Source organism: Thunnus albacares, chromosome 5 (genome assembly GCF_914725855.1).
Source record: "Thunnus albacares chromosome 5, fThuAlb1.1, whole genome shotgun sequence".
NCBI lineage: Eukaryota > Metazoa > Chordata > Actinopteri > Scombriformes > Scombridae > Thunnus > Thunnus albacares.
Window position 1 is genome coordinate 22,079,135 of NC_058110.1, and position 13,815 is coordinate 22,092,949.

Consider the following 13,815-nt stretch of genomic DNA (forward strand, 5'->3'; position numbering starts at 1 on the left):
CAACCATTAAAAAATATTTTATAGAAGTAATGTATGTAAGTAAGTATGGTTAGTCTAACCAGTCAAAATGACTTTTCACAACCTGGCAACCCAAACATTGCTTGCATCAGTAGTTTATAACTGATCTATAAAGCATTAGCAAATAATTTATTAACCATCATTAGTTACAATCTATGAACCCTTTATAAAGAGTGCCTTATTAGAAAGTGGCATAATTTCTTTTTGTTTGTTTTTTTGCTAAAGTGAAAATGTATTTATTTAAATTACTATTTAAACGCTATATTTCACAGCATATCTGAAGAGTGTCAGACGCACTTCTTCAGTATGAGGAACATCATGCAACGTGGAATATTTCTAATCTATGCCAATGCGACCTAAAAAAATGATGAAAATAATTGTACAATATTACACTGTAGTGCATATTGTTCACATGCAGTGTAGTATTGTCTTAATCCGGAGCATCAGCCATGCCAAACAGATGGCAGGATGGCAGGAACACGTGTCTGTGTGTCATGCATTGCAGGTAAGTGTGTCTTTCTTTGAGTGCCAAGACGATGCCCTCTAACACGATCAAAGCCTGTTTATCAGAAGGTCCATAAGGAGTGATTTTCCAGATAAACCTTCATCAACTGTTTACAGTGAGTCTCTTGTACAAATAGAACAGTTAGTCCTTCATGAGTTACTTTAATTAGATTGCTAGTTCACTTTTCTGAAGCAGGAAGTGAAGTTATGTTGACTAATCTTGAGATTTAAAAAAAAATATTGAACTAGCAATGAAGCAAAGTGTTTTATTGTGCAATTTTCTTTTTAGAAAAGTGCACACAAATCAAATTACAGGAAAGAACGGGCTGTTTTGTTCCTTATTCTTCTGCGTTTGCTTTGACTTGCGTGATTCCTCATTAGCCTTTAGAAGCAACATCTCGTGTCAGCCTTGCAAAGAAAAGGGCATTTCAAAGCCACCCAGTCCCCTTGAGTTTCAGTGATGGTTTCACCCTGCAGAGAACAAAAGCTCTGTCAGCAGGACAACTGCTTTCTGATGCCTAAAGGGCGAAATGGCCAGGAAACAGGAAAGTGACTGGAAAAAAATGCAAGTTTGGACGCTCACTGTTTGTAACTGTGACAAAAACAAACCTTGAATCTCAAGTAGCCGAACACACACGGAGGAGAAAAAAAAAAAAAAAAAGCTTTATCTAACTTGTGTCAAGTCACAACAGCAGGCATGTTCAGAGAGGAAACATTGTACTTTGAAATCATTCGGACTCAGTTTTTACATCTCTTATAAAGCCATAATCACGCACTATTTGGAATCCTTGCAGCAGTTTTGATGCATCTACTCGCAGAAGGCCGCCTGATTGTTTACACTGAAGAGTTCGGGGACAGAGGTTGTTGTCCTAGATAGATTTAGCCTGTCTTTTGTTAGAGGTCTGTCTAAGGGCAGGCCAGTCACATGGTAACAGTGTAATCCTGTCTCACATGCAGACGCTGTTTGTATCTCTGCAGAGCCGGCCATGTTCTCTTCCACTGGCAACCTTGTGACTCACCTCAGGTGGAACATTATACACAAACAAACAAGATAGAGGCATGAAGGAAGACATGCACACTCAGATATGTATCAGAAAAATAAAACCACTATCTCCCCTGCAGCATGTTGCTCCTGCACACATAAGGGCCAGATATATTCACCCGGTTTGTCAGAGAGCCCGATGTCTTTGACAAAGCTGACTAATAGGACCACTGCTCGCTTGCTTGTCTCTGCCCCGGCTGCTAATACTTCAAGGGAGCATGTAAGGCTTAATCCCATATTACCGTGGCTATGTTAAGTGTAAGCATCTGACTGTCACACACTTCCAAGAGGAGCCTCCATGCTGAGCAGGGAGATAAACAGAATTCCTGCTTGATAAGCTTGAGCTGCAATCAGTGTTGTCATGAAACTTTATAGGCATCCTCAGCCTGGTATTTGCATGGCATGTCAGTGGAAAAATGGGGGAAAGTGACTGGCTGCTGAAGTGCTCTCATTTCAAGACAATCCTATAAAGAGATCGTCTTGGCGGCAACCTTTAGTTCAATTTAGTGCGTGCGTAGTCTTTACTGTGCCATTTCTTACATAATGGCTGGCTGGGACTATACAACCCTGGTGTGAGTCCTAAGTCTGTCTAATGAAATTTAAACAGACTTCCTGCTATGCCAGACTATGACTGAAACTGCAGCATACGGACAAAAATAATGCTTACATACATGTTATGTGCGTGTAAATTTCACACAATGTTGTTTTTTTCTGTGTGTGGGAATATAAAAGTTGGGTATCTGAGAAGTATAGGAGACAGAGTCAGGGAGTGGAAGAGAGAGCCAAAGCTTTTCAGGTCGGTCTCTGGCTAAGTACGGGCTTACCACTCTCTCTCCCAGGTGGTAATCCCTAACTAATAGCAAATTAGGATATTGGCAGTGACAGCAGCAGTGAGTATGTCTTCCTATACTTGAGGACAAGGTCGCAAATGTGCAGGTCCATCACAGAATACAACACAGTTATGGCTATAACACCTTTAAGACAGATGTTGAACTAGATCTTGTAGTGAAGAGATCGCAAACAATGTGGTAGAATTACTCTATAAGATCCAGGAAAAATACTCCAGTATTCAAAATCTGATTAATTGTATGTCATTGTTATGTCACTGTATTGTCATTACTGACTCATGAATGTGTAAGCAGCATTGTAATGTTGCAGCTGGCAAGGTTGAGGTGATTTAAACTACTTTATAGTATACTGTTGTATAGTTTAACCTACAGCAGTGCATTGTATCAAAGGTTTTGTAGGTAAAATCGTGATTTGCAAAGCAGTGGTGAAATGTAACTAAGTACTCAAGTACTGTACTTAAAGGATAGTTTCACAATTTTTCAAGTCTGTCTTAAAGCAAGAGTCAGGTGCCCAAAGGCACATTGAAACAGGTTTTGCTCACTGTAATCATTCCTCCTGATCCACCCAAAATGTGTTAATAATGTCAGTGATGGAGGACAAAATCCACAGTCCTTGTTTTGAGAAAAAAATGTCTTTAAGAGTTTATCTGAAAAAAAAATATAATAATATTTCCAGCTGTCACAGTTTGTCAAATAAAGTGGATATCTTCCACAGTTACAGTCTTTTTAGTAAAAATGTTCCTCTTTGTGTCACAGTGGACAATGTTTTCCTGTTCAGATTCTAACAAAAAGAGGAAATTTGGCAATGAAATGACAGTAACTTTGAAAGATACTGATTTGGAGAAATGATTACAGCAAAAAAAAAAGTGTCAATGTTCATTTGGCAACCTGATTTGAAACCAGACTTGAAAAATTGTGAAACTATCCTTTAACCCTGACATACTGTTCAGGTCAAATGTGACCCATTTTTACATTTGAGTGCAGTAAAAACACCAAAAAAAAAACACCTAAGAGACTAGTTATGAGGGGATACTGTGAAGAGTTAGAATATTAACAGTATGTAAGGATTAAGTACAATTTTGAGTATTTCTATTCTGTGCTACTTTATACTTCTTCTCAATTACATCTGAGAGGAAAATGTACTTTTAACTCCACTAAATTTATTTGACAGCTATGGTTACTTTGCAGATCAACACTTTATACACAAAGTAAATGATCATTACACACAATATTATGCATTGTTCAGACATTAATACACCTCCTACAATTATATATAATAGTATAACACTCACAGGGGGTCATTTTTCTGCATTATAAGTACTTTTTCTTTTTATACTTTAAGTACATTTTGATGATGATGTGTATGTACTTTTACTTAAGATCCTGAATACAAGTTGTAATGGAGTACTCGTACGTTGTTGCTACTTTTGATACTCCCGTGACCACTGCTACAAAGTAACTAGTAACTATAGATTTCAAAGAAATGTGGTGGAGTAAAAAGTACAATATTTCCTTCTGAAATGTAGTGAATATTAAGTATAAAATAGCATAAAATCAAAATACTCAAGTACAAAAAACAGAGTAACCACACACATCTTACTCCTGTCATCAGCTTTATATCTGACCACCTGCGGCTGTCTCCATCTGCTCCAAATGTAATGAATCCTACATGTGAGCCACATATAGAAGGACGGTTGAGATGAACACGTTTCTTCCTGGAGAGACAGGCAGACAGATGGTATGACACAGCCCTGCATGCTCTATACACGTCATCCAAATAACACCTGAAATTATTTGATAATGAAACAGCAGAACCTGAATGTAAGAAATTAGCAGGAAAAGGTGAACATGGTGGACCTGAAAAGAAAAGAAACTCTATCTGATTCTTATCATGTTGTTATTGTGAACCAAACCTCCTGTGGTTGAGCTTTATTGTCAGAGAGATTCGTGTTTATTACACTGCACTAACACCTTGGTAGAAAATTAAAAAAAGGAACTGGTAGGAGATTAAAGGAACAGGAACAAAACAGAGCTGTTTCTCTGTTTGTCTGGTGGTTTTCCACCCTTGCAGATTTCTGTACGAGGAGACAGATGTCACCATGAAGTCAAAGTGAGTCACGCAGAGGCATGAGTCAAGAGCCAAGCCAAGAGATTTTACCCTTTGCTGCCCTCTTCAAGATTTCTTTTAGTTTTGTCTGCACAAACACATGGAAATTGTCAGTGCAAAAAAATGTTTTTTTAGGACTGTGCTGGAATAATAACAGACATGTGAGTCATAATTTGGCCTGAGAATAAAATGAAAAAAAAAAACAGTTTTATTACAAGTCAGTGTCTTCTGTAAAGAAGGTTGCAAATGATATGAAAGGAAAATGATTGTATTAATCATGATTAAAAGCGTCTGGTGTGTGTCATGTTAAAATGGATAGACATACATACGTTTGATTATTGACTATTAGAAAAATCAATTCATGCTGGCTGAAGATGACAATTAACATGTAAAACAATAACTGACAGTGATGTTAAACCTTAGACTGTTTGATTAATTGCTTTACTGGCTGTAAAGAATATTTTTGCTGTACTTTCCCAAGAAATAAACTGATCACCTTCTTCAATTGTGACTAAACTGACAACCAAAGGTTTGTGCAATCAAGGTGGTGGGAAAGAAAAGCAATCCTAGAAGTGTCAACAGACATTTTAAAGTCAGATATAACTGAAAATATCTCACTTTCAATCGAATTTAAACTCAGTTTTCAGGACTCACTCTATGTGGTTCTGATGTGGGGCCAGTGTCGAGGTGTCGAGGGGTTGAATGGGAACTAGCTGAGGCACCACAGAGAGGCTGGTTTGACTTGTAAACACAGTCTCCATGGAAATTGAATAAAATGACCAAAAATATAAGTTCCTCCTGTACACTGCATAAATATCTGTTTGTCCTAGCAGTGCAAAGTAGATCTGAAACCCAATAAACTTGACTTTCCCACCCAAAACCACAACGAGTTGCTTAGCAACAGCCATAAAACATTTGTAAAAGAAGCTTGCTGGGGTAATAACTAATTGTGTTGTCTATTCTTGTCTTTTTCAGCATGTTAAGCCCTCAAGACGCTGGGCTGGAAGCCAAAGGTTTTGTTTTCTAATGGATGGTCTTAGTTTTTCGGTTGAACTGCACTTTAATGTGTTCTAACAGCAGCTTCGCTCCACAGTGTAGGCCTACACCCTGTTGGGATTTGAACTTACCCCACTGTCCTGAACCTCAGGGCTCCATTAAGGTGACACACAGCTTTGTCTTCACCTAGAAGACTCTTTGAAATGAGAGTGATGGAGCCCACAGGGACGCCAATTATAAACTATAGTACACTGACACTGACACACACACACATACACCCATCTAGATCACTGCTAACATGTTAACAGTAGCTCACTATTTACTGCCCCTCTTTATACCTTTGTGAACTTGTGATGAATGGCTGATTTGAAAAACGCACAGCAGTCAAACAGCCCCATTCAGGAAATGTTCCCATGAGTTCAGAGGCCTTGATGAAGGAATTATTTGTTTGCATCTCCAAGAAACAGCAGTCTGTGACAGCGACAATAAGCTGAGAAATGGCGCCATCCTCAGGTGTCTTCCTAAACTACTGACTGTATTTGCAATCGTTTTCATAGAATAATAAAAACAAATGGAAGGAAAACTTTCTATTTTTCCACTTTATTTCACTGGTTAAACTCTGAATATTATGCTAAAAATGTTCCCACAGCTGTAAGACTTTCAGATGATGGAAAGTAAAATATAACTTTGCGAAATAAAGCTGTTACATTTATGAACCCATGACGACATACGTCCTAATCCATGAGATATGTTGAATGAGGACAACACTACTCGTGCTTGTCATACTATGCTTTTAATAACCAAAACAAGAGCAGTTATTTATCCATTTTTCATAGCAGCAGGGTGAGAAATGGATGACATCACCATATTTCCCTGTGTTAATGGTGGATTTAACATGCTAATAGCTTGGTAACAGCTTTATTTTCTTGTGCATACATGGGGGAAGAGAGGTGTGCTGTCATACAGGGAAGCATGAAACAGATTTATCACTTTAGGGTTAAACAAAGTGCAGCAATGTGCTCAAGGGGGAGTAAGTGTAAGTAACCATGCTGGAGGAATGTCACAGGTCTAACAAGGTGTTAAGGTGAACTACAGCCGCCAAATCCAATCAAATCAAAAATAAAAACTGCAGGCAATTTATCATAAAATTGCATTCTATGTGGCCTAAATTAAGAGTTATCAGCTAAAAATATCTTCTGGATGAAATGAAAATAAATGTCTTTTTTTTGCGAGTCAGTACATAACAAGGACTCATTTGGCTTTCATTTAGCATAAAAATAAAATTTCATGGAGTTGGATATGAGGGCTGATGCTATAACAGTCTGGGGCCAAACTACAACTTAAAAGAGCTCAATAAGCAGCTGGTCTACATTCTAGTAGCTACAAATTATGACAAAATAAATTCACGTGCAATACAAGCGTAATCTGTTGTAAATGTATAATCAACAGATTCCTTGATCATCTGCACCATCTTGCAGAACCTTTACAACTTATTCACGTGATACTTGATACTCAAGATCTTGTTTTGAGGTTCAGTCTGTGTCAGACAAAGACACTTTCAAACAGCAAACATTAACAGATGTCTCTGAATATGCCCTGCAAACTCAGTACCAGCGCCTTCTGAAAATATATATTCTGTACAATATACTGTAAATAAAATAAACTTTCAAACATACGGAAGCATATGTTTTTCTTTTTCTTCTCACTACAGATACGTCCCCAAACTCCACAACCTGCCGACCCCTCAACAGTCAATATTAATGCTTGACAGCAGCTCCTCCAAGGCAGCCAGTTTCTGATTGGCCTCCTCGATGGCGCTGTAAGTCTGGACGTTGCTGGCGATGTGGTAGCGGATGTCGTCAACCAGGGGGACAGAGTCAGTCTCGTGTCTGTCCTCCAGTGACGAGGCGTCTTCTTTGATGATCTCGGCAAACTCGGCCTGCTCCACCAGCTGTGACAGACAGGTACGACAGGTGTGAATTTCTCCTGGGGAACTGAGTGTGGCTGACCAGAACATCCAGAACATCCACTTAATCTCACAGCTGTTATACTGTGAAAAATGGGATCTGGCTCATGTAGCTCCCAAATCAAAAGCTTAAAATATGGCCTCATATTCTTAACTTTACTGTAACCTTTGGCATAATGAAGATAATATGTAGACCAATAATGACAGTAAAACATTTACCAAAAGATTATTCCTGGTTCTTATATTTTACTTTTACAAACTAAAGTCCTTGTGACTTCTTTTGATCTTAATTTCCTATTTTGTGTCTTTTTACTATTTTTCGGCTTGCTCTTTATACTACTTTTTGTACATCACTTTGAAATTCTGGTTCATGGTTAATCTTCTACATAAATAAACTTTGTATTATTTAAATATTACTTTATAGTTTTTTATTATTTTTATTACTAGTGCATGTATAGTATTCTTTCTTCTAAGAGTTATACACATCTAAGAACTAGTTCACTTACTGTTAGCAAGAGTTCACATAGCAACCAACAAACACAGTATGTGTTTTTTAGAAGCTAGAGCCCTTTAATTCCATTAAAGGAATAGTCCTACATTTTTGGGGGAACAATGTGTATTGCTTTTTCTTGCTGAGAGTTGGATGAGAAGATTGATACCACTCTAACATACAGTGTGTCTGCTACATATGAAGCTAAAGCCAGAAGACAGTTAGCTTAGCTTAGCATAAAGACTGGAAACAGGGAGAAACTGCTAGCATGGCTCTGTCCAAAGATAACAAAATATGTCTACCAGCACCTCTAAAGCTCACTAATTCACATGTTATATCTTGTTTTTTTTAATCTGTGCAAAAACTGAAATGTTAACAGAAGGTTGTGATGTTTACATGCTGGAACCATTCTTTGCTAGTTGCAGTGACTTTGACCCCTGCTTCCAGTATTTATGCTAAGCTAAGCTAATCACCTACTGGCTTTAGTTTCATATTTGGCAACCAGACACAAGAATGGCATCCCATTCAACTCTGTGAGAAAGCAATTTGCTGTATTTTCCAAATTGTCCAACAACTCCTGCAACAAAGGAGTTAACTTCAATTAATTTATGTACTTCACTGACACCACCTGTGGTCTTAACATCTATAACTGTACATACACAGTACAGAGAGCATGTACTTGACATTTTGTGTGCACTTCAGCCACCAACTGCAAGATGCCAGACAGTTTCCTGCTACCCAGCCAGTGTCAACACATACACCCACCCGCTCTATGATCTTGGCCATGAACTCCGCACAGTGATCCTCCAGCCTAGAGAGACGGAAAAGCTTGGCCGTCTTCCACATGTGCAGAACATTGTCCTCACATATAGCCTTAGCGAGCGTCTTCCCACACAGACGCTTCAGCCCCGGCAGCAGGTACATGTCAGCCACGCACAGGACGTCAAACACGTTCTCCATTGTAAGCTGGACATAAAGGAGAACCAGTCAGTTGTCAGATAATGATGATGAGCATTCAAAAGCATTACTTTTGTTGTTTAAGGGGTTTTATGCACTCTGTAAAGGTGTAAATACAATTTGGAATATAGCAGAAAGAGCTGTTAGTCAAGTAATTATGATTATAAACTTATTTTAGGGTTATATTAAAGAATCAAGAGTTCAACTTTTTTTACAGGCTCTTTCCTCTCAGTAGGAAACTAGTTTATCAGCCACAAATTGATGCATAAATGTGAACCTCTGCTGGTAGACTGATAAGCCATTTTTTCTAATTTTCATGCAACAATGACAAAGTTGCATTCCTGATAGACAATGAGCAAAAATCCAAAAAAATCACTTCAAACTACAGTTAGATTGCAGTGAAACCTCTGTGTCATCACTGTAGATGTAATACATGACGTGGATGAAGATTTCATGGGAGATGTTGTGCAGAGTGATCACTGGGGTGCTGGGCTGGGACTGTAGCTGCTCTCCCTCACTGAAGTGGTCCTGCAGTAAGGCTTTAAAGTAATCACTGCGCCCACAGAAGAACACCTGAGGACACACACACATAACCAGACCTGCAGACAATGCAACTCCAGCACTTGTAGTAACAGGATCTGGGCAGGGTGTGGGGATCTGTAGTGAGCCTGAGGAATGTTTTAAGACCTTTGTAGTTTGTACCTTATGACACAAGAAATTGTAACCATCGACTCTGAAGCAGACATCAGGATAAGTGGGTAAATGGTCGACTCTGTTAAAGGGAAGTTCTCCAAATCCAACCTGGGGGGAAACAGCAGAGGGACCCAAAAAAAAAACATGCTCATTGAAACTGTAGCAGGAGCTACAGTAAGTGTTCATTTAAATTATGTTTTCTGCTATTATGTCCTTACTCTTAGTTCAGTGGGCAGTGCGCAGTCTGCTAACTGAGCCATCTCTTCCTGGAGTCGACAGCTGTGAGGCTCCAGGCTGAGAACTTTCACACAGATCCCTGGCTTGTTGGATACTTCAGTGTGAAGAAAGAAAGAAAGAAAAAAGAAACAGACGGTGGAAAAAAAGTCAATCCAAGCTCCCAAAAAAGTTTTTAGAAACTACAATTGAAAAAAGACAATGGAGACCAATTAGTGAAGAAAATTAGTTTTGGTATGTGTTTATTAATCGTAATTACTATCTTACCAAATTCATACACCTGCTTGCATTTATTCTCCAGCTCCTCTATGAGATCTGCCATTTTGCACTGTTTAGCAAGTCGTCTGCACTCCTCTACAAGGCTTACATCAATATCCATACGTCCTGTAACGTCAAGGAGAAAAATGGATAAAAACAATTGGGCACTGTTGTTTGTATGTTATGGAAAAATATTATATGACTGTATTCAGCTGTTTTATATAGTTCTTAAAAGGTTACCTTGATTTTTTTTTGTCTGTACATATTTTTCTATATCAGACACACTGTAAAAGCTGATTAATGTGTTTCACTGGGTTGCTAACATTCCTCATTCAAGGTACCGTGTTGTGATTTCTTATAAACAATTTTATAAACAAGAAACAATTGTATGTTTATATTTTATGTTTACATAATGGTGTTTCTCACCAAAAACACTGTGTGTATCCTTGAGGCTTGAGAAATATGATGAATGCATTTCCTTCCTCATTTTTGAATATTTCATATTGTTCAATGTTTACATCAAAGTTTGTTAGTTTGCAGTCTTCACTGCCTTTGCAGTTTTTCATTGCAAATCACAAAGAAATCAGGAAAAATATAAAATCCACTGCAGATACAAGATGACGAGTTACACGATTATTTTATTATCTCATGTATATTTTTATTTTTTGATTGGGTTTCTAATTAATCTTGTGTGTTAAAACTTTTTTTGACACATTAAAAAATAGTATGTTTTTTTTTTTCCTGCAAACCCTAAAAATTGCAACAAAAGTAGATGCTCTAATATTCACCCACCTGTGTAAATATATTGCAGGATGGCTCCAAAGGCTGCAGGGTTGATCTGAAATCAAAACAGCTTTTATCCATATAGATATATAGATACATTATGTGTCTGTATCGTTGTATATTAGACATTATAATCTAATAACACGCAGCAATTAACCAACCGGAGCATATTTTTACCTACCAAAGGGTGTTTGAGGGTGATCAGGTTCTTCCCTCTCCACTTGGACTCAAACATTTCAGTGAAGTACTCTGAGTGTGCGCTGAGAACGCAGCGGTGGGCTGAAAATGTTTGCCCATGAACGAGGAACTTGACGTCGCTGTGTTGACCTTGCTCCAGTAACCTAAAGCAAAAACACACTTAAATTAAGATTAAATTGACATATTGGAAGGTGGTTCAGCAGGTTAAAATGCAAACTGTACTTTTCTTTTGCAATTAACTAAAACAACTGAGGAGAATGAACTGCTCTGTCTCCTGCTCTGAATGTTAAGAATAGCTGATGGGCACTCGACACTTACATGTGCAGAAAGTAGTTAAAATCATCCCGCTGCATGGCGCGGACACTGATACACTTATAATCTTTGAGCAGGCGTCGAACAGAGTCATTCAACGAGCCGTACACACAACGTTCGCCATCAAACGTGTTGGCTTCACACTTGGCACCTGAAGGCAAAGCAAAGGAGAAAAAAAATAGGATTATACTACAGAACATTTCAGTGCAATAATTATAAGGCTCACCATAATATCACAGTATAGTGGTTTCGCCTTTTATTATGTTTGTAACAAACAATAGGTAACTAAATTCCAGTCTTACCACTAGCCAACAGGTACCGGACCAGCTCCTCATGACCACAGAGACAAGCATAATACCTAAAGAACAAGAGTGTCCACAATTCAAGGGTTAGACTAATGATCCTGTGTCAGCCAGAGAATTAGACTAATTACCTGAAAAATACTTACAAAGGGGTGCTATCCCATTTATCTCTTACATTGAGGTCAACATCTCTTTGCTCAACAAGGTATCTTGGAGAGAGAGAGCAACAAAACAAGTGGTTACTAGAGTCTGCAGTCACCATTAACTGATTAACCACTGACTGCATAAACATTTTCACTTGCAAATCAAGGGAGGAGAGTGGTTGTAAATCTCTAAACTGTGGGCAAAATGCACTGTTCAAAAAGCTGCATACATGTGATATAAAGTACATAAGCAATATTTAACATACAAGCCTCCGTCTGTTTGGTGACCTCTTTAATTTTGGATTTATTATTATATATTGATTGCTGCTTTCATCAGCACAACAGAAGCAAAGTATTGCTGTGCACAAAGCATGTTTGTATTCACTACTAAAGAACTATACATCCATTAAAACCCTTTAAACTGATTTGAAACAAACTCTATGTGCTGCAGTGCTGGAGAAGTCTAGGCTTGCAGTTTGGGACTAGGTCAGCTGAATAATTAAAACTGTGCATAATTCTGTCTTGACGTGACTAATGACTGCTGTCTTTGTGATTAGCAGGACATACCAGTCTGTCTCTGAGCAGGGGGAAGTGTCTTACATCTGTCAAAATATCAGCTAACACTGGCAGCTAGTTATCTACGTACGTTGCATCTGGAAATTGAGGAGCTGACCTACAAACGTAAGCTAAAGTTACCAGCTGGGTCATGACAGCTAATGATAGCAACCCGTGTTTACGATGCAGTGAGCTTTGGGTTTGGCTGCAGGACTGCAATCCACAGCTGGCTAAAACAAACGATGGCTAATATTTTGTAAGACGGAAAAGAGGAAAACAAGATATAAAAAGATTAACTAGAACCATGTAAGGAAAATTACGTGAGCTTTTAGCACAGAGACAAGGACAACCCAGCCATAAAAAACCGGTCAGCTGAGCTGCTGGTGGTTACCTGACTCTACAAATGTCGCCCTTTCTGCAACTGCTAAACAAATCGTACACATCCATGATCCCCTCGGTGTTTTCGGTTCTCTGTGAGGCATTGAGACGGCCTGTCTGCTGGACAGGTAAGCGATAACTTAGAGAAGCTTCAGAGTTTGCTCGGTCGACGCGGAGAAAGTTGTTCTTAGCGGTCAGACCCTCTTGCACAGTTGTTGACAATCTAGCAGTCGGAGCCTGGATGTTTTGGTCGAAGAGGTCCAGCGGTCACGTGACTAGAGCGCGTCCCCTTCACTTGCTGTATGGTAAATTCATGGATATACAGAGTTCTCTTTATACATCCATGGGTAAACTGAGGACGCTTTACAAGACGGCAGGAGTTTACTGTCCTCCAGCGGCGAAGGTTAAGTAAAGCTTAATTTTATACATCATACGAATATCAGTAACCTAAACCTCATTTTAATACAAGTGATCGTAATACAAGTGTTATCGTTTCTAAACCACATAAATGTAACTTCAATGAGCAACAATTCGCGTTTCCGGCTATGAAACTGCTGAAAATCCGAGCTCCCGCGGGACACTTGAATGCAACATACGTCAGCGTATTCTATCGACCGTTTGTTGCCTTTTATGTATCAAAACCTGCAATAAAACTGAATCAAAATAGCGCCATCTACTGTAATTTAGGGATTTTCTCTCGGTTTCATCAAAGTTTACAGCTCAGCATCTCAGCATCTTTGTGTAGCACTTTGGTGCAAAACCTATTTGCTTTTTAAAGTGCTATATAAATAAAATAAACTTGAAACTTGAATAAAATCTGTTTCATCCCACCTTTCGACTAATTAGACTAGACAAACTTTGCCCCAGTTTGCACCTCTCATAGGCACAGTGGGCCATTACAAAGCCACAATGTTGATTTATATAAAGACAGTTTGTTGTTGGGCCCCTACAGCTGAAATGATTAGATGATTAATCGATTAGTTGCAACAATTTCATTAATTGAGTAACTGTTTATGAAGTCATTTTTAAGC

General features: G+C 38.6%; 1 protein-coding gene across 1 annotated transcript; it reads right to left on the reverse strand.

The window, feature by feature from the left end:
* Positions 1-6,289: 6,289 nt before the first annotated feature.
* abtb1 (ankyrin repeat and BTB (POZ) domain containing 1) lies at positions 6,290-13,065 on the reverse strand. Its single transcript, XM_044351688.1, has 12 exons — positions 12,798-13,065; positions 11,855-11,917; positions 11,709-11,764; positions 11,413-11,557; positions 11,078-11,237; positions 10,906-10,951; positions 10,123-10,239; positions 9,840-9,952; positions 9,631-9,729; positions 9,334-9,501; positions 8,737-8,937; positions 6,290-7,466 (listed from the first exon to the last, which is right to left on the reverse strand). Exons 1-12 carry the CDS (start codon positions 12,851-12,853, stop codon positions 7,260-7,262), a joined length of 1,431 nt encoding a protein of 476 aa, XP_044207623.1. The 5' UTR covers positions 12,854-13,065; the 3' UTR covers positions 6,290-7,259.
* Positions 13,066-13,815: the final 750 nt, after the last annotated feature.